The sequence below is a fragment of the Acomys russatus genome, chromosome 6, assembly GCF_903995435.1.
Source record: "Acomys russatus chromosome 6, mAcoRus1.1, whole genome shotgun sequence".
NCBI classification, from domain to species: Eukaryota; Metazoa; Chordata; class Mammalia; order Rodentia; family Muridae; genus Acomys; species Acomys russatus.
This window is the reverse complement of record NC_067142.1, coordinates 59993136-60019578: the sequence shown is the minus strand read 5'-3', so window position 1 is coordinate 60019578 and position 26443 is coordinate 59993136. Positions and strand designations below refer to the sequence as shown.

The 26443-nt window shown below is 37.4% G+C and overlaps 1 protein-coding gene and 1 long non-coding RNA gene across 5 annotated transcripts in view; both read right to left on the bottom strand.

Annotated features, from left to right (window-relative positions):
• The window catches only part of Kifap3 (kinesin associated protein 3), a 134466-nt gene extending 108707 nt beyond the window's left edge, over positions 1-25759 (bottom strand). For 3 of the 4 annotated variants that reach the window (XM_051147727.1, XM_051147729.1, XM_051147730.1), the window contains exons 1-5: positions 25738-25759; positions 13050-13181; positions 9970-10124; positions 7577-7632; positions 5141-5282 (exon numbers count right to left, since the gene is read on the bottom strand). In XM_051147727.1, the coding sequence (XP_051003684.1) occupies positions 5141-5282; positions 7577-7632; positions 9970-10124; positions 13050-13093 (397 nt within the window). In that variant the 5' untranslated portion in view covers positions 13094-13181; positions 25738-25759. Of the gene's footprint in view, positions 1-5140; positions 5283-7576; positions 7633-9969; positions 10125-13049; positions 13182-19573; positions 19768-25737 lie in introns of those variants that run through there. The other variant, XM_051147728.1, reaches the window with a different exon arrangement.
• A 553-nt stretch (positions 25760-26312) lies between these two features.
• LOC127190615 (uncharacterized) overlaps positions 26313-26443 on the bottom strand; it is an 81495-nt gene continuing 81364 nt past the window's right edge. The window contains exon 3 of the long non-coding RNA XR_007830790.1: positions 26313-26416. This is a non-coding gene — a long non-coding RNA (uncharacterized LOC127190615). The remainder of the gene's footprint in view (positions 26417-26443) is intronic.

Below are 26443 nucleotides of genomic sequence, written 5' to 3'. Positions count from 1 at the left end.
AGATTTCTTCTTTCTTCTTCTTTCCTTCTCCTCTTCTCCTTCTTTTTCTTCTTTTTTGGATAGGTATGTGTTTGAGGTACCTGTGTGTCTGCCTGTGTGTGTGCACACATGCACGTAGAGGTTAAAGGCTGATATGAGGAGGTTTTCCTCAATTGTTTGCCACCTTCCGAATTGAGGCAGTGTCTCTCAGCTGAATCCAGAGCTCCTTGAAAGTCTACTCTAGCTAGCTTGCTTGCTTGCTGTGGGAATTATGTGTCTACATTGGAATTAAAAGTGGGATACCACTCCCTCACAGTGTTCATGTGGGTGCTGGCCATCTGATGGTGCGTGGAAACCACTTTGTCCACTTACTGTACATTATCGATATTTATTATGGCTGTAAAATGTTCACCTTATTTCACTCTGGTTATTCAGATTATGAAATAAGAATTACCTGCATTAGGATTAATCAATTTATTTTGTTTTGTTTTTTCGAGACAGGGTTTCTCTATATTAGCCTTGGCTGTCCTAGACTCACCTTGTAGACCAGGCTGGCCTCGAACTCACAAAGATCTGCCTGCCTCTGCCTCCCGAGTGCTAGGATTAAAGGCATGCGCCACCACCGCCCGGCGGATTAATCAATTTAACAACTAAATCTTTTTTTTTTTTTTTTAGCAAACTAAGAAATATCTGTCAATATCATTTCAGAACACAGTTTAGGTCATTGGGCTAATACAAATTTGGTCAAAGTTATTGAAAAATCACATAAGCAAATGGGCAGTACACACTCAAATGTCCAAAAGGTTCTTAGTTGGAAATTTGGCCTCATTTTTTCTTTTATCAAACCCTAAAAGCATTTGATGAATTTAAGCCAGAGGAAAGCATATTTCTCAGTGCAACACAGCAGACTATTATATAAAGTCATGACTTAGGCACAGTTTCAGTATAAGACCAGCCAAGTGAATTCTGAAGAGAAAAGAAAGGCATATTGCATCCTTTATCTTACAAAGGAACTAAAGAGCACACCAGAAAGTGCAGCCAGGGGATCAAGAACCCAAGGCTAACCTTAGCTCCACATGTATTCAGGACCAGTCTGTGCTACAGGAGACCCTGGCTCAAGGCAAAAGTAACAAAAATCCACCTCCTGCTCCCAACTCCTACCTCCTCAAGAAAAGGATAAAAGCAAAACGTGACCACTGAAATTAAATAAACTTAATAAATGAACATAGCCTGGGGAAACAGCTCTAGTGAAAGCATGGCCTTAACACGTACAAGGCCTTGTCCATGCCCCGCAAATAAAACCACAGAACAGTAACCAACAGTACTATATTGGTACAGGCCATATCAATTAGAGGAGTGGAACAGAAAGAAAAGAGCATACCCATCACCGTGTGGGAAGTGTATCTATGAGAATGACTCTGGAGAAACAGCATCTGTCCCCGAGGAATAGCAGGCACACGGGAACAGTAACAAAGGGAATTTGGATACCTGGGTGAGGTCATGTTCTGATCACTAACTGATGGGAAGGAAGGACTAAACAACATGAAGAAACCTCAATTTACATCTCTATATCCATCATACAATGAATTCTGGAGCAGCTTGTAGGACAGCAGACTGAAAACCTCAAACAACTCACTCTTCCATGTGTCTGCAAGCAGCACACACCACGAGTGTGCTGGGCGAGAGAAGCACAAAGATGTGAATTTGTGGCCAGCCGGAGCTATGCAATAAGACACAATCATAAACATCAATTGCTAAGTCAACTTTTATTTTTAAACTGAGATTTAATTTTAGATAATTTGTGCTTATCATTAGTCACAGAGAGCATTTATTGAAGAAAATGGCTAAATTTTGATAAGAACAAAGAAAGTTGTGACAAGGAACTAGTTTAAATCCTTTCCTTCCTTGTCTCACTGTGGTGGACTGGCAAGAACCCGGGAGGGCAGAGTCGGAAGCTTCCCTCAGACTCTGTACCAGAAGATGTTTGTTAAAAGCTGGGTTCCCAGGGTGCAGACAGTGTTCAGTCATCACTTACTTGACCTGAAGCTTGCTGTGTACAAAAGGCCTTCTACCTGGGTATTTGGAGAAAGCACTGCGGTAGCACTGTAATGCCTGAGACAGGCTTAACAGGTAAGCTTTGAAGGGGTCAAATATATTCATGGTAAGTCTGTGAAGCCACACAAGGTACACAGTTGTATGCCTACCACAGAAGGATCTAGAAAGCAGCTGTCAATTCTGGCTGAGTCTGAAACGGGGTCTAAGGAGGAAAGCAGAGTCCTGTATGTGGAATGCTTCAACACCTAGGACACACCCTAACATCTACAGAGGTCTTCAGCAAGGGCAGGCCGACTCAACAAAGGACACCAGCTTTTCAGAATTAATCCACAAAACGTAGCAAACAAACAAATGGCACCAAGAGAAAGCCTTGGGGTACCAGGAATCTGATTTCCAGAGTTGCCACATATTGTTTCAACAAAACAACTCACCATAGTAAAAAACAGAACTGTATGACTCACGCTCAGGTAATAAAGTCATCAATAGAGACTGTCCATTAAAAAGCACAGACACCTAGCTTATGAGACAAAGACTTTAAGTCAGCTATTTTATTCAGAAAATTAAAGGAAGAGCTGGAAAGATGAGCTTGGTGTACAATCATGAGGACCACAGTTCAGGTTCCAGCACGCAAGCAAGCCACCAGTTCCAAGTGGGTGAAAACAGGAGCACCTTGAAGTCTGCTGGAATTCAGCCGACTTGTAAAAACCTGTGTCCCAGATACAAATGGAAACCTTGCCTAAAAGAATAGATAGAAAGTGATAGGAGGAGACACCTAGTACCCTTTTCTGGTCTCCAAACTCACACCTGCACACATGTACACATATTCAGATACACATACACAGATGAATGAACATAAAAATTAAAGTGAAAAAAATTAAAAGTGAACTATTTCTATAGATTTAAAGGCAGGTATATGAGGAAATGAGAATAATGTTTTACTAAGGAAACACAAATTATAAAAAGGACAGAAACAGGAAATCTGGACTTGAAGAGTACAAAAGCTAAAATAAAAACTCACTGGAAGTCTTAGCAGCAGACATGACATATAAAAAGTTATATGAAGATTTTAGTCAGTCTGAAGAAAAAAGAAAGAAATCAAAATGAAGTCAAAGACCTATGGAGAACAAAACCCATCAACACATACATGATGGAAGTCCCAGAAGCACAGGAAGGGGCAAAGTGAGTATTTAATAAATTAACAGCTAAAACTTCATGTTTGCTGAATATCAAAAAGGTACACACACTCCAAGTATATCACACTGAATGATATCAACACTTACCCATGCCTGGTTGTGGTCAGACATCTTTGTGTCTACATGGGGTCACTGATAAAATGACAAGCAGATTTACCTTAGAAAGCATGGAAACATGCAGGCAGGAAAATGACACACAGAAAGTGCAAGAGAATTCCTATTGTCTGCTGGGAGCAACAAGGTCTTTGCCCCCAGAGCACCAGGGAACTGGGAATGCTAAACACACAGGAACCTCTCCTCAAAGGGGGAGAGGTTTTCCACCCAGGAAGGTGGGAATGGATATTGTTAAGGACGTTATGACTTCCTGGCTTATCAGTAGAGACAGCCTCACCCAGAAGGTTTATCCCTGCTCTTTCCTCCCTATAGCATTATCGTTAGCTCCCAGCTAATGGAACCCACCCTTAAAGGATATGTCACATGTACTGCTGACCTCTAAGCTGACTCACTCAGAGACCAAACAAGAGCCCAGGCCTTTTAGCTGACTCCACCCTCATGGTCACATGGACTTTGAAAAGGAGTTTCTAAGTAGTCACACCTTAAGCTTTACTGTGCACATAAAACTGGAAACTTTCCCCCAAAATGTACTGTGTTTTAAAAATGCTGACAATGAACCGCCTGGCTTGTTCCAGGCTGATGAAGCCAATCCAAACTGAGCTTTCTTTTTCTTCTTCTTCTTTTTTTTTTTTTTTTTTTGGTTTTTCGAGACAGGGTTTCTCTGTGTAGCCTTGGCCATCCTGGATTCACTTTGTAGACCAGGCTGGCCTCGCACTCACAGCGATCCGCCTGCCTCTGCCTACCGAGTGCTGGGATTAAAGGCGTGCGCCACCACGCCCAGCCCAAACTGAGCTTTCATTCTCACCTCTTCGGAGATCACTGCCTGCACTGACCCCTCAGACTTGGCAGGTGGAACACTGGAACAGGCTCACTAGCCAGACTAATCATATCCTCAAGCTCTGGGCTCAACTGACAGACAAGTAATAAGGCAGACAGTGACTAAACAGAATTCTTGGTATCCGCCGTAGGCCTTTACATGCAGATATGAGAATGTATGCGTCTATGAACATGTGTGCTCATACACTAGTGAACATGCATACAGATATGCACATATACCCCACACACATGCAATAAATATGTCATTAGTATTATTACAGTACAAAGTAGTGAGGAGGGAAAAGAGTAAAAAGGTGTATTGAATCAAATTTCTATATACTGTTAAAATTAAGTGGTAGTAATTTGAACAAGATTGTTTGAAACTGTCAATTGTAATGTCAAGGAATCACTAAGATAACTCAGGAAACCATATTATAGAAAATTAGTTTAAAACTGTAAACAAGAAAAAACCTAGTATAGAAGGAAATAGGAATAGAAGAGTAAAAAAGGCTAAGAATCATGATAAAAATGTTCATAATTTTAAAATGTATAAGCATGTTAAAAGTTTTGTCACTCATAGCAAATACAAAATCACAAAGCCTACCTTATGATCATTACATCAATGCTGAAGAGACTAAACACACCAATAAACAGAAATGGATTAAAGAACCCATGGTGGACCAGTAATATGCTAGTTCCAACATAAACTCTTTAGATTCAAAAACACAAACAGGGTAAAAATAAAATAATGGAAAAATAGATCTACCATGAAAAGAAAGGAGAGGAAGATAAGTAATAAACTGAAAATAGTCCTAATACATAGAAGAAAAAAGAATTAAAATTCAGAATTTAATACGTATGACAGGAGAAACACATATATATGCATTTGCACACATGAAATATTTAAAATCTGAGTGTGAGCTTCAAGGGGAGGTTTGTTTGACATGGTTTTTCTATTTTTAATATTTAGAAAGAGAAATCACCGTTTAGTAGTAGCTCTTCCAAGTTATCAGGGTTTCGAGCAAGTTGTAGGATCAAAGCAGAACCCCGAACCTTGTCTGGAATATCTTCATACAACAGTTCAATGTACTCGTCCATGTCATTAATGTTGGCCACCTCATCAATCTGAAAGACAGGCAGGAAGCACTCAGCAGCTCTCATGGGCAGAGCTGCTCTCGGATGACAGTTCATGAACCGTATAGTATTTTCATCGTAACAAAAAAGAACAGATAATAGCCATCTTTTGCAGATAAGACACTTTAGGCCTTTGTGTATTGGAAGGCTAGAATGAAGCTATAAGCACAAAAAGTGGGACACATATAAATGTTCTTTTTATTTTTTTTAAATTTTTTATTAATTTATTGTTACATCTCAATGGTTATCCCATCCCTTGTATCCTCCCATTCTTCCCTCCCTCCCATTTTCCCCTTATTCCCCTCCCCTATGACTGTTTAAATGTTGTTTTTAATATTACCTGCATTATTAGTATTATCAGTATGCCCAGCTAGCAATCAATTAAGACACAGACACTTGTTATATTTTAAAATAGCCTTAGTTAACCTGAGGCAGGGCAGACATTAATCCTCTACTTTCCATAGGGGGCAGGTATGTGATACCTGCCTCAATCCTATGCCATCTGTTTTTACCAATTTTTATCAAGTTACTTTTTATTTATAATCTCAAATACTTGTTAATGTTTTTCATCTGGGCTGAAATTTTTATTTATGACAATCATGTGTTTTTCCTCCATCTAACCCATGGTGGCCTTCCTCTCCTCCTCTGGTCTTTTTCCTTCTTCCTCATGGAAGTTTTTCTTGTTTCTCAGATTTTTGTTTTTTTTCTTGGGGAGGGGGGCCTTAGCCACACTGCTATCTCCTCTGCCCTGTCCAGGTGGGATGGCTTTTTATTAATTAAAAGGTGGGTCACAGAAACAGCAAGCAGTAATTAGCATCAAACTACATCTGACCATCTCTCAACAATTCCTCTTTTCTGTCTAAATAAAGGGGCCATTTAAAAAAATATACAGTTAAGTACAATTATGAAAACCTATAAAAACTAATAGGTAAGGCTTATATACATAATGTTTAATCAAAAGGTATTTGGCAACCTTGATGAAAATACTATTTATCTTATCTTGATGAGTCTAAAGTTCTGAACTGAATCAATCTATTAATGCTTATATCTGTCAACCTGTAAGTATCTATCTAGACATAAAAGTATCTTAACTTCTAAACAACTAAGCTTAATTTTAAAACTATAATAGGTAAGACTTACATAAATAATGTTTAATCAAAAGGCATTTGGCAACCTTGTAGAAAATATTATCTATTCTATCTTGGTGAGTCTAAAGTTCTGAACCGAATCAATATCAACCTAAAAGTAAAGTATCTTCTTAACTCCTAAACAACTAAGCTTAATTTTAAAACTAACTGGTCTTCAACCCCATCAGAGACTTGAGAAGGAATACATTTAACAACCTAAGTAATCAGGAAGTGTAGGTTGGCAGCTTCCAAAACTGAAAAAATGACAGAGACAGTTTACTGCTTGAACAGACACCCCAAACTATAACATTGGAGCATCATCTTCAGCCTTATGGCCCAGTACATCTGACGGACGTATTTGTGAAGCAGGAACCACTGAGGACTTGTTTATCCTACCCTGGCAGAGTCTGGCCGTCCACTCTGTCTGTATCTAAGTTTGTCCATTTTACACAGACCTCTCTGTCTGTGGGAGAAACGAGGACATTTTTGTCTTGTGGCTGTTCTGCCACACTCGAAGCCATCTCCACAAGGAGGTTCTTCAATGTTTATTTTATTTTATTTTTTTGAGGTAGGCAGGGTGCTGCCAGGAATTAACCTGTCTTTTTGTCACAGAATCTTTAAATTAATAAAAACCATTTTTAAATGCCATATTTTGTAAGTCTCTGAGGTTTTTGAAAACCTTATCTAACTATTTTGTCTTATCTATCTGTAGACTCATATGTGTTAAATTTAGCATGTATATTTTTATACTTAACATGACTATGAATTCCCTACGGCTCTGTTTCTTAACAATTAGACTTTATTATACAACCCAACTATACTATACATATAAACTCTAAAATTTGTCTCTCAGTGTATTTTAAATGTAAAATAAAGTTATTTTCACCTACTAAAAAAGATTAAATATTTTGAAACTTATTTCAAAGTGTTCCAAATATTTTTACCACTTCTTTTAATAAAATTAAAATTATGTTTTAAAAAGCATCACCAACGATTTTTGGTTTTTATATTTAAGCATTTTATATTTCTGCCCATTTCAGGTATCTCTAAACTAAATCATTTAAAATGACCCCACATCTGAACAACGTGGCCACATGGAAGGTAAAAGGCGATGCCTGCAGTCTTTCATTTAATAGAACATAATTCATACAGTCTTACCTCCATCCCTTCAAAAGGAGGTGGATCTTTAGGCTTGCTTGATTTTTCTTTTTTTTCTATAAAAAGATAAAAAACAAACAAACAAAAATAAACAAACCCTGAGAATTTATTTTTAGTAGTATTTAATGCTGCCTAAGCTGGGGATATAAGACTAAATATTTGATGAAAAACTTCTTAATGCATAAAGTATTTCCATGTAAAAATCAGGTGTTTGTTCTAATGATGCTATCAAAGAGACCATGAAGTAATGAGATCTTTGACAATAATCCTCATTTAGGATTTAGGTAAATCAACAGGCTAAAGAAGATGGTATGAGTAATAAAGACACAACATGAAAACTAAAGTTAACATATGAGGAGTAAAAAATTTATAAATTATAAGGCGAAATAAGGGGCTAGAGAGATGGTTCAGAGGTTAAGAGTTGTTCTTCCAAAGGTGCTAAGTGCAATTCTCTGCAACCACCTGGTAGCTCACAACCACCTATAATGAGAATTGGTGCCCTCTTCTGGCATCCAGGTATACATGCAAGCAGAACATTGTATACATAATAAATAAATCTTAAAAAATAAGAGTGGATGATTTTTGTCTGAAAAATGAAATAAAGGACATAAATTTAAAATATTTGATATTTACATCAACTTAATCTTCATTTATTCCCAAGGAGGCCTTCAATGGTATTGCATACAACTTTGGGCCACTTATTACACTATTCAGTTAAAAGCATATTTTCAAATTCTAAACAGAAACAATGTATATGCTAAAGTAAATAAAATAGAAAAGTAACAAAAGAATGTGTAATTAACGAATATAGATGTGTGTATACACACACACACACACACACACACACACACACACAAACACACACACGAGACTTGACCCTCACTGGAGACTACTTGCTAAGAAGAAGAAGAAGAAGAAGGGGGTTGGTAGGGCTTGTGAAAGGAAGGTAGAGATAAATATAAGCACTGCAATCATGTGTCAGACTGCCATTACGCAAATCATGGTGTAATGCAGCTGACACATACAATTAACACATGCTAACAAAAGGAAGCACTGCTCTGTGGTATGAGTGATGGGGAATGAGAAACACGTTCTTGACAATAAAAATATTAGGGAAGCCTGTTCTCCCAAGGAAAAATATAGAGCTAATGAATTAAAAAGGAATTAACCCTTACTACTTTCAGGAGCAGTATCCATGAGAGGTAAGGCCAATCATCAAAAGCTAAATTCTGTCTCCAACAGATAATGAATTATAAGAGTAGTTTTGATAAGCAAAGAAAAAGAAATAATTTAAGGCGATGCATCTCAGCATTACAATGTATTACAATATTCTTTCCAAATCTTTATGATGAGACTTCCAGCTTTAAATTATAAAAGCATAAAAAGTTACTAAAGACCTAAATAATTTAGATAGGAACAGTTTCACTATATAGTAAAACATACTGTATATTTCCAACTATTAATGTACAGAAAGAATAATAATGACTTGAATTATTTAATCCATGTATAATTGGTATTTATTTATATTTATTTTTTCATACATTATATCCTAATCACTAAACATCACTAACCATTTGCACATTTGTGTTTTCATTTTTATTTGAAAATATTTTCTATATTTTCTGAGTTCTAAAACATTAATTGGTACAGTTCCTTTATGAGGGAATTGAGGACATTAAATAACAACAATAAAGAATATGATGAAAGAAATTTTATACTTTCCTAAGAAAAATCCATGAGGGTAATATCCTGGAATCATCTAAAGCATGTGATATGTATCATATGTATATTAATACTTAAATTCACTCAAATTATAAATTATATAAAATAGTAAATTTAGAAAATATAAGGATAATTAGAAGAGAGAAGATATTTCCTGCCCTAAATGTGCCTTTTTTTCTTTCTTTCTTTACTTTTTTTTTTTTTGGGGGGGGGGGGCAGGGTTTCCTTGTTTAGCCTTGGCTGTCCTGGACTCCCTGTGTAGACCAGGCTGGCCTCGAACTCACAGCGATCCACCTGCCTCTGCCTCCCAAGTGCTGAGATTAAAGGCGTGTGCCTGGCCTAAATGTGCCTTTTATTAATCTACAGTCATTCTGACCAACTTACCCCTTATTTTGGCTTATTGGTACACGTGCACACATAGTGAAAGAAAGTCTGACCACTGCATGTAGAAGCATAAAACCTCCAATGTAGGAAATAAATATATCTGTTTGTTTATCCTCGCACCGGTAAGAACTCAGTCACCACCAAAATGAATAGTTTTCGTAACTATTTACTTTTATACAATACTATACTATATTACATATACATTTACATAGTAAAGATGGTATTTTTGAAGACTACAGTTACACATCCTAGGTGTTGCATTTAAAATTCCAGTCTCCCTCGCTTACCTTTTCCTGACAGTGAATCACGGCGGTTTTGTAGATAGTACAAAAGCTGTTCTACCTCATTTAGCTTTGAAGGATGAATGAGTTTACATTCTTCAACCACTTTCCGGGCCAGAGAGGTTATGTCTGTGTTAGCATTGAGACTCTTCAGACGAATGCTGCAAGCACATCCGAATTTTCAATTCAGACATTATAAAAGTACATTACAGATCATAATACTGTTTTAAGATAATTTGGAGATTACAGTCTATTCCTATTTTGCCATAGAATAGTATTAACATATTTAGATATAATTAGGCTTATATAAATCCAAAGCAACATAAATTGTTTAAGACTTTCTGGACACAATATTCAGAAGTCCTGTTTTGGAGCAGTACTTCTGATATAAAACACAGTCTTTACATATTACTGATTATGAGATACACTGTAATTTATACTTAAACATAACAACATTTCCTGTTTTTCTGTGCTTGCAGTGCTGGCATATGAACCCAGGACTTGGCACATGCTAGGCAAGTGCTATATACTCTGAGGTACTTCTTTCCTCTTAAAAATGAGCCCAGAACAGTCACTAGGAGTCTTAAGATGGTGCAGAGGAATACAATGGCCTGTTTATATGGATTTGTGGCATGAGAAGGAGCTATAAAAATATAAAATTAGAATTGTCAAGTAAATCTTCCCATGCAAAAAATAGCAAGGTTGGTCCATAGAAATAACTCCAAAAGGACATCTTGATATTTAATTTTAACAAAGAACCCAGTAAACATGTGTTTGTCAATAACTCTGAATAGGGCACACACAGGAGAAACTACACCAACCTCTGGGCATGATGGGAAAAAAACTCCAGCACTTGGAAGGGATACTGAAGCAGAACCATGCGGTCAAGATCAGCCTGGGTTCTACAATGAGACTCTATCCCAAGCAAAGAATGTACATTTTCCGTTTGATTTCTTTTGGTTACCAATATACATGTAGGGTCCCTCAATGTCCTTTTGTGCTTGATATTTCGTTTCTTTTAATTTTTGGATAATGCTTTGTAACATGAAGATACCACAGTTGATCCACTCACTATGAACTAATTTTTCGGTTGCTTTCAATTGTGGCTATTTTGGATAATGTTTCTATAAATACATATGTGTAGACAAGTTTTTAACAAGTTTGAGAGAGTATCTAAAAATGCAATTACTAGATATTATCTGACCTGTGTTTATGTCATTTTATGGTATGGCATACATTTTATATTACAAGTTATGACTGAGAATTCCTGTCACTACATTCTTTCCAGTATCTGCTGTTTCTAGTGTTACGGGCCTTAGCCATTATAATGGGTATGGTAATTCTTGTCTGTTTTAATATACACAAAGCCTTAAATCTCTTCTATTTTCTATTGCCATATATATTAGGAATCCAGTTCATCCTGTATTAACTCAAACAATTTTGGTCTTTGTCTGTAGTCTTCTGAATCTTAAATCTATTAAAAGAAAACAAAAGAGAGAAAAAAAAGATTGAAAAAAAAATTTAATTCTGGGCATGGTGGCACACACCTGTAATCTCAGCACTCAGAGAGGTAGAGGCAGGTGGATCTCTGTGATTTCTAGGCTAGCCTGGTCTATAAAGTGAGTCCATGATAGCCAAGGCTACACAGGGAAACACTGTCTCAACTGCACTCCCATAAATAAAATGATTTGACTGCTTTTAATCAGCATATGTACTTTTGTTAGGCACGTATGTCTATCAAACACTAACAAAATATCACCTGTGTGATTTCTACATCATAACCATCAGCTTCTCAAAATGAAGTCTTCAGAAAGTTGAACTCTGTTGAGAATGGCTTAAAACATTCTCTGAGTGATGTAGGAGGCTGAGATACAGGTTGTGGATTTAGACCATCACTGACTTCTCCAGTTTAATAAAGTTTATGTTATACCTATCTCAATCTATACAGACTTCCTCTTCTTCATCATTAACAAAACCTCTTGAATTAACAAAACACATTTTACTTTCGGTAGTATCTTTTGGTACACACCTTCTGCTAGTGAGTGTGACACCTTTTGCTAGTGAGTGCATCCTTTAGAACTAAAACCTAAATTCCTCTTCTGAAATATAGGTTATGGAATTATAAAATTAAAGACAGCTTTTCTCTAGGAAATCCAATAAGGAAAGCTCAAGAGATTTTCATTAGTGCTCAAGTCCTATAACCTCAGGTGAACAATGACACACAGAAAAGAAGTGAGACACAACAGGAGTGTGAGCCGGACTGCAGTGTGAGCATGCATATATATTTTTCTTCAGTGTGTTGCATAGTCTAGAGAACTCATTTATCTTTAATGTGAGTCATTAATGTAAGTCTCCTTAAGAAGTTCTTTCTAACTAGTCACCAAGTCAGTGTTGTGTAGGGCTGGAAGAGGTGAGGAGAGCACTGAGTGACATCTAACCATGTTAGAAGGAAGGTAAGATAATTACCAGCAAAACCAGAATAGTGAAAAACAGGAACAGTTCTCAGGGACTCCCTCAAAACCAAGAAGGGAAGTTAAGTAGGACACTAGATGTAAGAGAAACTTAAGAGTTTTTCCTATTATTAGCATTTTTCAAAGGACTAAGTTGCTTCCAAGGGCTAACTCAAGATCTGTGTCCCATTTGGGCAGATCTAAACATCACACCAATCCTAACAATTATACGAGAGAAAGAATAAAGGACTTTCTAAAACTCAAAATTTGCAAATTAAGCAAAAGTCCCATATAAAACATATCTCTTGTGTTAATTTCACTTAATATTACAAAAACTTTACTTTCACTAGGACATATACTCCATATGTATATAGTTCAATGTAATCTTGCCTTGAGTAAGATGAAGTCAGTTGAGAATGATGCTATAACCATTTACTATCTATGAATTTTAAAATAATATCATTTGTTTGGTTTTGTTTTCAAGACAGGGTTTCTCTGTGTAGCCTTGGCTTTTCTACAGTCACTCTGTAGACCAGGCTGCCTCGAACTCACCACATCTAGCTAAAATAATATCATTTGTATAAAGGTTATATGAAATCCCCTATTTTAAAAATGTCTACAATGAGGAAAACTTACATTTTTTGGCACTCCTTTCGTTCTCCCAACATGGGATCCCCCATTTCTCCAAGAATGGTAGCTTCCACTTCATACTGAACAATGAGAGCTTTTTCTGATGGATGTACATCAATATTTCCCCCTTTAACTTTCCTACAAAAAAAAAAAAAAATAGATTGCAACCTCACAGAACAGCCATCATTTTCACCCACTTCCCACACCTGAAGCCTGAGGGCTGGACCAGCACAAGCTGCCTAGTCACACTTCCTGTGAGCCTGGGACAAGAATATACTTCCTGGCCCAGCAGAAAAGTCCCTTCCTGAAATGTGTTACCTTGAAACATATCTATTTATATAAGAGCCATGTATAAAAGCAAGTAAGCGAAACATCATAATTAAGATGTCTTTGCAGAGTTGTTTTGATTTGGATTCCCCTAATTGCTGGTGATGATGAACCTTTTTTTTTTAGATACTTCTTAGACATTTTTATTTCTTCTTGTAAGGATTCTCTGTTCAGATCTATAGACTACTTCTTGAATGGGTTGTGTTTTTTTTTTCACCCTCAGTTTTTGATCTCTGTGTGCTCTGGACATTAAACCTCTACCAGATGGACAGCTAGCAAAGATTCTCTGCCACTCTAAAAATTTTGTCTTTACTCAATTGTTATCTTTAGCTGTGAACAAACTTTTTAGTTTTATGAAGTCTCACTCATTAATTATTGGCCTTAATTCCTAGTAAATGAAATCCTATTCAGGAAGTCTTTTCCTACACACGTATCACATAAGGTACGGTCTACATTTTCTTCTAGTGCATTCAGTGTTCCAGGTTTCAGATTCAGCTCCTTGATCCACTTGAACTTAGTTGCTGTGCAAGGTTATAGACATGAGCCTAATTGCATTCTTATTCTTGTGGGGCTCCGGTTTTCCCAGCATCACTTGCTGAAGATTCTGTTTTTCTCCAGCATGTGATTTTGGCATTAGTTGGTTTATTTACTTGTACTGTACTCATGCTTGGCTCTTCTGCTTTGTTTCACTGGTCTACATGCCTGTTTTTATGAGAGTATCATGTTGGTTTTATTAGATGGCTCTGTAATAAATCTTGAAATATGGAATAGCATTGTTCTTTTTGTGTAATATTGCTTTGGCTATCCAGGTTTTTTAAGGTTGCAAATGAGTTTTGCTGTATTTTTTTCTATTTTTATGAAGAATGACATGGAATCTTTATTGAGATTGCATTGAATCTTTTAAATAGCTTTTGTTAGAGTAGTCATTTTCACAGTATTAATTGTGCCAATCCATGAGCATGAGATGCCCTATTTTCTAGTGTCTTTCTCAATCTCTTCTTCAGAAATTTAAAGTTTTCATTGTAAAAGCCCTTCATCTGCTTGGTTAAGTTCATTCCCAGATATTTTCTTTTCTTTGGAGTTATTGTGAATATGAGTGCGTTCATGGTTTCTTTCTTTGTATGTTTGTTGTTGTGTGTGGATTCTTTATCATGACTCTTTGTTGAGAAGATTTCTGGTGAAATTTTATCTCTTGCAAATAGTATTGTGTCATCAGCAAATAATGATAGTTTACTTCCTGTCCTACGTATAACCCTTTACTTTCCTCTTCTTGAATCATTGCTTTAACTAGTGCATTGAGCCGTATACTGAAAAGGGATTGGGGATAGTGCTTAGTGCTGCCTCATTCCTGATTTCAGTTTGGTTACTTCAAGTTTTTCTCTGTTTAGGATAATGCGAGCTGTGGGTTTCTCATACATAGCTTTTATTATGCTGAGGTATGTTCCCTCCAGTCTGTTCCCTAAGGCCTTTATCATAAAGGCATGTGAGATATCGTGAAACGCTTTTTCTGCATCTACTGCGATAATCATGATGTTTAAATTCATTTATGTAATAATTTATTATATAAATTTATGTTGAACCATCCCTGATTTTCTGGAATAAAGCCATCTTGGTCTTGGCTTGTACTCTAAAAAGTGTAAATGGAATACTCTGACAGATAGCTTATGTTATATACCTAGATTAGCCATAAAATTGAAAATACTAACATTATATAATGTGTGCTCTCTAATCACAAGTGAATAAAACTAGGAATCAGTACAGAAAGAAAAGCATTCATGAAAATAAAAAATTAAACAATTCAAATCTATATAGCTACTAAGTCAAAGAACTCACATGAGAAATTATAAATAAAAATAACATACCAAAACTTAGTGGTGTGACAAAGCAGTGCTGAAGAAAAATCTGTAACTACAAACACCTACATTAAGAATATATAACTCAATTTTATACCTCAAGTAACTAGAAAGGGCTGAGAAAAAAGTAGGCTCTGCATTATTACGACGGTCTATAGAAACAGAAAAAAAGAAGATAAAATAAATGTTGATTGTTTAAAATGATCAAAAAGCAAGACATGGGGCTCAAAACTTTATCCTACCACTTAGGATGCAGAGGGCTGGAGAGTCTCTCTGAGTTCAAGGCCAGCCTGGTCTACAGAGCGTTCCAGTCCAGAGAGGGTCACAGCAAGATCCTATCTTACTGCCTGAAAAAGACCAGAGCAAGGATGGACAGCCATGCTGGTATGAAAGGGGATTCCATGGGGATTGAATCCTAGACAAAAAACTCTAGACAAATGAGGGATGCTGGGACCACAGATGATTTTCCCCAGGGAGGAGCCCCTAATTGGTTATCCAATACTAAGCCAGCCCTGAAATCATATGTCAATATCAAAGAAGGTATGCCCATGGATTTGAGAGAGGTACATAGGAGAGTTCTTGGGAGGGACTGGATAGATGAACAGGAGGGGAGAAATGATGCAAACTTTAAAATTAAAAAATTATGATAAAAATTGTCAAAATGTTCAATTAGATTGAATAAGAAAGACTAAAATTACTATAACCAAACAGTAGGACATTACTGACCTCACCAAAAAAAAAAAAAAGAACTATCTGACATATAGTACTATGAGTTATTCAGACAAAAGCTTCTAACAAAGAAAAGTCTAGAGCCAAATGGGTTTAGTTGTAAAATTGACCAAGCATTTAAAGAAAAATAAACACCAATTCTCTGCAGGTTTCTCCAAAAACAACAGAGGGGGAGAGAAAACACTATAATCTGTTACATGCTAAAGTGAGGCACAGATACTGCAAAACCTGTAGGCTAGTGTCCTTAAAGAGTGCAGTTGGAAATCCACTCAGTGCTAGCCAACAGGATCTAGCAGCACAGCAAAAGACTGCACAGGCCATGTGATATTATTCAAGGAGTTCAACACATTAATGAGAAAAAATAGTACACGACTGTCTCAACTGACACAGAAAATTCGTTTTATAAGAACCAACTCTTCATTCATAAAAGCACTTGGTAAAGGAAACCCTCCTCCATACGATATAAGGCATAAATAAAAATATCTAGTGATAATGTCATATTTAATGATGAAAATGGAATTATTTCTGTCTAAGATCACAAACAAGATAAGAATGCCCAATGTTATTATTTCTATTCTATATAGTCCCAGAGATTTGAACCTAAGCAATGAGCTATGAAGTAAAAAGGCATCCGGATTAGAAAGTAAAAAACAAAATATATCCATCTGTAATGACACTTAATCTCTGAATATTCTAAAAATTGTTTGAGCTAGGGGGCTCAGCACTTAAAGAGTAAAGAAATTAATAATGAGAGAGAGAGAGAGAGAGAGAGAGAGAGAGAGAGAGAGAGAGAGAGAGAGAGAGGAAGAGAGAGAGAGAGACACGCGCGCGCGGGCCAGGCGCGCCATCCTATGTTCAAGGACTGATTCCCCAGATGACTCATGGGGTCAATAAGAACCCCATATGAAAGCCCCGACAGCCTTTGTATTTTGTTTTGTTTTTGCTGAGAAGGAAAAGACAACATTAAAAATTTCACCAAAACAACAGACCCTAAGTACTCCCTAAGTACTAACAATCTTGATAAAGAGCAACAGAGGTGTAGACCTCACCCCTCCCAGTGTAAATACTCCCTAATTTAAGCAGTAAACTACTAGTACAGGGTGATATACATATTAATAAATCTGTTGATTAGGGTTGACAGTGCAAGAAAACATCTATGTTTACAGTCAGTTAATTTTCAACAAGGATGCTTAAAGTATCAATGGAGAGAGAGAGCAATCCCTGTCAAATGATGCTAAGACAATTAGTAATTTGTGAGCACAATATCAATAATTAACTCAAGTGGATAAAAGAACAACATTTAAGAGCTAAACCTATAAACATAAGGGAAAACTTCATGACCTTGGATTTAGCAATGGTTACTTAAATATGTTTTCAAAAGCAACAGTAAGTACTAATAAGTTAGACTTCAACAAATTAAAATTGTTGATATTATTGACATACTCAGCACAGTAAAAAGACAACCAAAGGCCATGGCAAATGTTTGTACATTGCATATTTAATAAGGCCTAATGTGGAGAATATATTTCATTAACAACTTTTTTCCTGAAAAAAGAAAAATGACCAAGAAGTATGAAAGAAGCACAATTTACTTGGTAATTAGGAAATGTAAATCAAAATCAGAATAAAACCATTTTACACCTCCTAGAATAGCTACAATTACAGAGCAAACACACAAAGCAATACAACAACAACAACAACAGATATTGATAAAGTGTGATAAAATTGGAGTCCTCAAACATAAGATACACTGACACTGAGGAAAGTTCTTTGCTGATCCTTCAATGAGACCAACATGGTATCACTCCAAGCTGCTGCAACCTCAAGCTTATGCATACACTGATGACTGAAGAGACTGTTCAAACAAAATCTTGTCATGAGGACAGTAACTTTATTCCTAATAGGCAATAGGCACAAGCCATCTGAGTGTCCATCAACATTGTAATATATCCATGCAATGAATATATATTATTCGGTTACAAAAAATGGAATAAAGTGTTAATTTATAGTATAACGTGAGTGAAGAATAATTTACACTGTAAATAAAATGAACAAAACACCATGCTTAGAATAACCATCAAGTTCCTGTCATTTCTACTAGGTCTGTATCTCATATGCAAATGCAAACTTTTCTCAAAATTGAACAACGTGTTTTGAACATTTTTCTAGATTCTGACTCTAACAAAAGTGAGTGGATTAGTAGTATTTACTGTTTTCTAGATGATGTGGCTTTAAAAGAGGGTCCATACTAGTACACTGATCCTAAGTAAAACCACATCTGACGTAATAGATCATTTGAAAATCAGCAAATACTATATCAGCTGCACTTTATTATTATTATTATTATTATTATTATTTATTGTATTCAACAAAAAAGTGTGTGTGTGTGTGTGTGTGTGTGTGTGTGTGTGTAGGAGTGTGTGGGGAAATGTACATGTGTGTATGCTGCTAAAAAATTATGTCAGAAAATGAGTACTGTCTATATTTATATTATGATTACATACGCCTTTCACAAATGTCTACTGAAAGTCTTTTCATTTGCCATTTTCATTAAACATATAACATGAAAAATGTTCCCGTTTTGCAAAAGCAGTATCGTTGATTTATCTTACAATTGTTTGACTATGTTTGAGAGTCCACGAACACTTGTAAGATATTTCTATGACAGCTAGAACCCTACGAAGCAAGGGAAAAATATACTCAAGAAAGGTATCATAGCAATAATCACTACCTAACACGCATGTTTTCTCTTTCAAAAGTATTTTCATATTTTGTCCTTGTGTCTCTCAGAAGGTAATGCATTCCTTTTTCATAAAGTAATTATGTCCAAAAATATGTATGTGCTTTTTGCAGTGGATTAGCAACTGGGCTTTGACTAAATAGACTCCAAATTAGCATTTTCTTTAATTTGTTCCCTGCTTGCTCACACTTGGTTTAATGATAGGTATATATTTTTTTTTTACCACGGATGCCCTTATCTTTGACACAAGTTAAGGAATCTCAACAAATATTCCTTTTTCTTTGGAGTTCCGGATATTATACATATTTAAGACAGAAAATGGTAGGCTTATTCATGCCAAGGATTTGATAATAATGGACTTCCTACAGAATTTATACAGTGACCGTGACAGTCAAGTGGGTAAAGTGGACCAGGAACAGCCGACTGAAATCTCAATCCAGCCTTGCATAAAGTAAAAACCACCACGACCTTTTTATTCTGAAACCCCCATGATTTATGAATCTCACACTGACCACAAATTAGTGATGTGACAGAATTCATTTCCAGGCCCCCACGGGATTTATCTACTGAGGAAAAACGGGAGACTGGGGCGGAAAAACAAAAACGAAATATGAGGTTTACTTCGCCCTACCTGCCTCTCACTGCGGACATAAATTGATGTAGCAGGGATATCATGTTAGCCCCTCCCTCTCCAAGCCAAAGTGGATTAAGAACCTCGCGCCCCCGCAGGACCCGGGCCCTTTATTCAACCCCATCATTTTCTCCTCTTTCTTTCCTTCCCTGCATCCCTTCCCTTCTCGTATCTAGCTTTGCCCAGTGACAACCCACAGTCAGCCGGGAGACACCTAAGGACCTGCTCAGGGCGGAGCCCTGGTCGTCACCTTTTGAGGTATCTGGCGTCCTCGCCTTGCATGGCGGCGGCGGCGGCAGCGGCGTGGGGAGGATGGGGGATGTCTGAGAGCCTGGGAAGGCTACTTCCGGGGACCTCGCCAAAGTACCCTCACAGTCAAGGCGGTGTGACAGTCCCGAGGCCTGCAAGGCGGGGCGGCGGCGGCGGCGGCGGCGGCGCTGCGGTAACCACGGTGAGGCCGCCGGCTCCTCCCACAGCTCCTGGGCCCCAAAACACTGGAGCAGTCCAGACCCGCCCAGAGCCTTCGGGGCCAGAGACTCCTTCGCAGGGCGCATGCGCTCACGCCACAGCTGCGGCATGCGCAGGCTCAGTTTGAGGCCCTGGCTCCTGCGACTAATCTGACGCTCTCAGCAACAGAGAGGGAAGGGTTTGGTGCTGGTCTGGGAGGCTGTGGTTAAGAGGCAAGTTCCTGGTTATACTGCCCCCTGGAGGATTGGAAAGGAAAAGGGATTGCAATCTGCAAAATTGGAATTTCAAGCCTTTATAGAGTGAAATAAGACAGCGCAAGCAGTTAAGTTGTTAGCTAATGATGCTCATCAGGCTAGCTTTTGACTAACAACTTCTGCGGTGGGGCTTCTATTTTGGAACATGTAAAAGGTTCTGCGTTGATGGCACTGAGTTCTAGCTAGTGAAAATTGCCTGTGCTACAGAATGAGATAGCATATCCCTTAACCTGTCCCTCACTGTCTTCTATTGCTACGTTGTTAGCCAATCCTGCTTCAAAGGAGTTAGTTTAGTATTGACTGATCTTTATTTGCAAAACGTCGTGTTGACATGTTGGCACTACATGTGGTGCATAGAGATATGAAAAGAAAGTCTGATGGCCCCACCAATTCACACCAACTACACTATTTCTGTTAAAGTTGCAACGATTCCTGCAATCTATCAAGAAAGGAATCTGGAGCAAACTTTAAGTCCTTCCTGTTTATCAGAGTCTTCTTATTGAACTGCCATAAAATTCTGTCATCTTTAAGACAGTCCTACCATTCAGCATTTCTTCTCCTTTCACACTCTGCCCGTCAGTCTAAGCAGTTCCCAGATGAAGTCCCTCCTAACTAAGCTTTCTATTCCCCGTGTTTTCTCGAATACTGATTCTTCAAACCAAACAAAAAATGTACAAGTTATACCCACAGTATCTTTAACACTAATGAAAGCAGAACATACTGCTTTAGAGCCGTGGTTCTCAACCTGTGGGTTGCGACTCTTCAGGGGTCGCCTAAGATGACCAGAAAACGCAGATATTTAAATTATGGTTCAAAACAGCAACCAAACTGTAGCAATGAAAATAATTTTATGGCTGAGGATCACCACAGCATGAAGAACTCTATTCGAAAGTCTGAGGGCCACTGCTATAAAGGCTGGCAAGATGGCTTGTTGGATAACAAAGCCTGCCTCCATGGCTGATGATGGGAGTTCTAGCCCTGGGCCACGCACCATGGGAGGAGAGGAACATACTTCTGCAAGTTGTCCTCTGACTTATTCATATGACCTGTGACACACACACACACACACACACACACACACACACACACACACACACACAAATATATATTTTTAATGTAAAGTTCCCCTTACTTAAAAGTAAAACATCAAAATATAATATACATTAAAATAAACAACTAATAAAGATTCTTGCAGAAGCTGGAGGATTTCTGTGAGTTCAAGGCCAGCCTAGTTTACGTGGCTAGTTCTAGGCTAGCCAAGGAGAAAAAGTAGAACTCTATCTGGAACCCAACGAAGGGGGCTGGGGGGACTAAGAGCTGAATATGTGTCTAGAAGCAAGCCAATAAACAGTATTCCTCCATGGTCTCTGCCTCAGCACCTGGTCCCATGTTTCTTCCCTGAGTTTCTGTATAGACTTCTCTTGACGATGAACTGTAACTGGCAAGCCAAATAAATCCCTTTCTCTCCAAGTGGCTTTTGGTCAGTGTTTTATCACAGCAACACATTACTGCTGTCAGACTGAATATGTAGGTATGTGGCTTTATTGTGAGGTCTGCCTAAGCACTCTTATTGTTGTGCTTTTCATAAGCTAATAGCGGGTACTGTTATATCTTTACTTTAAAAAACAAAACAAAAACAAACAAACAAACAAAAAACAAAACAATTTCTCAGTGTAAATCCAATGCAGGAAACCACTTAATTATAAAGCGGTGACTCAGCTTAAAATAAATTGTTTTTCAAATGTGCTTGTTGTATGGTGAAACGTCTTTTAGATATATGCCGAGGAGTGGAATAGCTGTGGTTTTAAAATTTTTTGTTATTATGTTTCTTTACTAAAAATAACTTTTAAGCATAACAAACATTTTAAACATTAACTTCTACTTAGTGAACAGAAAAATAAACCTGAAAATTCCATACAGGATTTCTTTTTTTTTTTTTTTTCCAGAAATTTACTTACAATCACATTTATTATTCTTGGTCTATAGTTCTTTGAGATTTGGAAAATTCATAAGTCATATAATTTTGGAATTATAAAATTAGTGTACTACCATCCTCCCAAATTCCCACGTATTTCTTTAGTATCATCCTATACGAATAGTTCAGGAAAATGTGGATCTGTATTCTGTTCTTATCATTTTATCGTTTCCAAAGTGTCATCTAACCAGGCGTGACACTGTGTTTTAAGTCTGATTTTTGAGTGTGGATAACATTCTGGATTCTCTTCCTTTGATGCCCTTGAGGGCAGGTATGCACCACTGTGGCTTCCCAGATGGTCTCCAATATAATGTGGAAGGCCTTATTACCACTGAGCGAACTAATTGTAAAACAAAACAAAACAAAGCAAAACAAAACAACAAAAAAATATATCTATATAAATTTGACCTGAAGGGAACAAAATTTAAAACTTCCCTTAGAAAGATACATTAAAAGTGAAAAGATAAGTTAAAGACAGAATTTTGTTATAAATAAATAAATAAGATTAATTAACTGTATTACAATTTTAAAAGAACTGTGATAACTCAATAATAAAAACCCAAGCAAACTAAAATAAGCAAAAATTCCTACAGACACTTTCATAGAGAGCAGTATGAATGCATGATGATTCAGCTTCCTTAATCATGGCAATCTGACCTGTAATCAAATGTGCTACGCAGTGCTACTAGTTCATACTTGTCCCGTTCAGTAGCAAAGCACTCTAAACTTGTAGTTTGAGACACACGTTTATTAGCTTACAGTTCCCTGGGTCAGAAGTGTCCGATGAGTCCTACTGGGCTAAAGCTAAGGTGTGATCAGAAGTTTTATCCCTTTCTGGATGCTTTTCCAGTCTGCCCATGCCTTTGCCTTTCTGGAAGCCATTCATACTCCTCCCTCATGGCCTCTTCTACCTCCAAAACTGGCAAGAGCACCTTGAACCTTTCTCATCTTTGTCTCCCCATAGTCAGGAAATATCTTATACATTTAAGAACTTCTATAGACCATCTGGAAACTTCAGGACCACCTCTCCATGCCAAGGCATATCTTTAATCTTAATCAAGTCTGTTATGTTACTGACTCATACAAGCTACTTGGAGGATGGAATGTGAGCATCTTTTTTTGTCTGCCATAATATCTCTATAATAATTAATGTTAACCTTTTAAATAGTAGCAAGTATTGATAAAAATGTGGATCACCTGAAGCTCATACACATTGTGAAAATGCAAAGATGGTAAACATTTAAAAAAAAACAGTTAAATATACACCCACTGTATAATCTAAGAATTCTATTCCTAGATTTTTCCAGAAGAAAAATGAAAATACACATGCAAAAACTCTTGTTCACAACTATTCATGATAGACCTGTGAACAACTCAAAGATATCAGTTGTTCCCAGTGGTGGGTTATTTTTTGGTATCAAAAGAAACTTCTCTTACATGCATCAGGGTAAAACCTGAAGAATATAAAAGCTAGAATGAGAGAAGTATCTGTCATATTTCATTTATAAAAGATTCCTAAGTGGACAAACTGACCTACTGTGATAGAAGATAGGACAAGTGATTTGACTTGGGACAAGCGCCAGGAGCAGGCAGACAGCAGATAGTCTGGAGGAAACATTGAGGTAGTGGTTATTCATCTGAACACACTCGTCAAAACTTCTTCCTTTCCCATTTGGATCCCTTGATTTCCTTGTGCTGTCTTACTGCTCTGGCTAGAACTTCAAGAACTATATTGAAGAGATATGGAGATAGTAGGCAGCCTTGTCTGGTCCCCGATTTTAGAAGAATTTCCTTGAGTATCTCTCCATTTAATTTGATGTTGGCTATCGGCTTGCTGTATCTAGCCTTTATTATGTTTAGGTATGTGCCTTGTATCCTCAGTCTCTACAAAACTTTAAACAAGAATGGGCATTGGATTTGGTCAAATTATCCCTATTTGCAGATGAAATGATAGTGTACATAAGTGACCCCCAAAATTCCACCAGAGAACTCCTATAGATGATAAACACGTTCAGCAAATTGGCTGGATACAAAATTAATTAAAAAATATCAGTAGCCTTCCTATATACAAATGACAATCATACAGAGGAAGAAATTAGGAAATCTACACCCTTCACATTAGCCACAAGCAATATAAAATATCTAGGAGTTACTCTAACCAAGCAAGTGAAGGACTTGTTTGAAAAAAACTTTAAGTCCCTGAAGAAAGTGATTGAAGATGACTTGAGAAGATGGAGGGATCTCCCTTGTTCGTGGATTGGGAGAATTAACGTAGTAAAAATGGTCATTTTACCGAAAGCAATTTACAGATTCAATGCAATCCCTATCAAAATACCGACACAATTTTAAAAAGACATTGAAAGGTCAATTCCCAACTTCATATGGGAAGACAAAAAACCCAGAATAGCTAATAGAATCTTATACAATAAAAGATCCTCCGGAGGAATCTCCACACTTGATATCAAGCTGTACTATAGAGCATTAGTAATTAAAACAGCATGGTACTGGCACAGCAATAGACTGGTTGATCGATGGAATTGAATCGAAGACCCAGAAATGAATCCACACACATATAGTCACTTGATTTTTGACAAAGAAGCCAAATCTATTCAATGGAAAAAGAATAGCATCTTCAACAAATTGTGCTGGTCCATCTGGATGTCTACATGTAGAAAAATGCAACTAGACCCATATTTATCACTATACACAAAACTCAAGTCCAAGTGGATTAAAGACATCAACATAAAACCAGAGACACTAAGTCACTTAGAAGAAAAAGTGGGGAAAAGCCTGGAACACATTGGTACTGGAGACAACTTCCTGAACAGAACACCAACAACCCAGGCCTTAAGGTCAATAATTATTAAATGGGACCTCATGGGGCTGAGAAGCTTCTGTAAGGCAGGAGTCACTGTCAACAGAACAAAGCGACAGCCTACAGACTGGGAAAAGATCTTCACTAACCCTTCATCTGACAAAGGTCTAATATCCAGAAAGGGTCAAATGGTGTATACTCACTTGTATCTAGACACTAGCCCAAGGGGCATGTCCCATCAAAGTCTTCAGTTATCAGGAAAGTGGGACAGAGGGGAGGACATCCTATTGGGACTTTAGGTGAGAGAAGCATGGGAGAATGGGGAAATAGAAGGATCCAGAGGGTCCTAGAAACCTACAAGAACATTGCTATGGGCAGATCTGGGCCCAGGGGTCCTTCTCAAACTTTGGCACCAGTCAAGGACAATACGTGCAGTAAACATTGAACCCCTACCCAGATCTAGCTGATGGACAGGACATTCTCCATCACTGAGTGGAAAGTGGGGACTGACTTTTACAGGAACTCTCATGCCCCATATTTGACCATGTCCCCTGGGTGGGGAGGCCCGGTGGCACTCAAGAAAGACAGCAGGCTACCAAGAAGAGACGTGATACCCTATGAGCATATACAGGGGGAGGATGTCCCTCTCAGTCACAGTCATAGGGGAGGGGAGTAGGGGGAAAGTGCGAGGGAGGGAAGAATGGGGGGATACAAGAGATGGGATAACTATTGAGATGTAATATGAGTGAATTAATAAACAATAAATAAAAATACATTTTATTAATGAAAAGATAAGGACAAGAATATATTTATATAATGAACACATATAAAATCTATATGCATTTTATGTGGCTTTTAACATTTCTATCCTGACTTGCTTCAGTAATCTTTAGTTTTCTTACCTTGTGACTGCCTTTGGGACATCATCAAATGGCCATTGTGGTCCAAAGAGTTCACATCTACTGGATATTAGTGCAGTCATTGTATCACTTTTCAATTTAATCCGAGCTCGTGATAAACATCTTAATACAAAGGAGATCTCAGTTAAAAGGAGAATGAACAGCACATCTTATTCTTAATGGTGGCAACCGCTGTTGACAACCAGTGTGACATAGCAAGCAATTATGACATCACTGGGTGACTCCACGAGTCAGAATAGGGAGAGAAGTAGACCATAGGGATAATGAATCTTGAATCTCTGTGTTTTTTGCTTGTCACGTGGACAGCATTTTAATAAATGTGTGTTATTGCCAACCTGATGATGCTTGGAGATGCACAGTCAAATGAACGTTCTTTTGTCTTATATAACCGTAGATATGTGTTTAGTCGCGCACACACCTGCTTTTGTGACTTTATATATGCAGATTTATATGTTCAGGCAGAAGCTACAAGGGAGTATAGAGATACTGCTACTATCTCGTGTGTGTTCTTTTTGAGTAATGTAATTGGGATGATGAAGAAGGGGGTATCTGAACTTATCATCAGATGACTTATCAATTTCTCCAAAATGTATAAGTGGATATTTCTTTAGACTTGGGTATACAAATATGGATAGGTGTAATTTCTGACTTGAGGGTGTACCTTTAAATGTAGCAGATGTACAAAGGA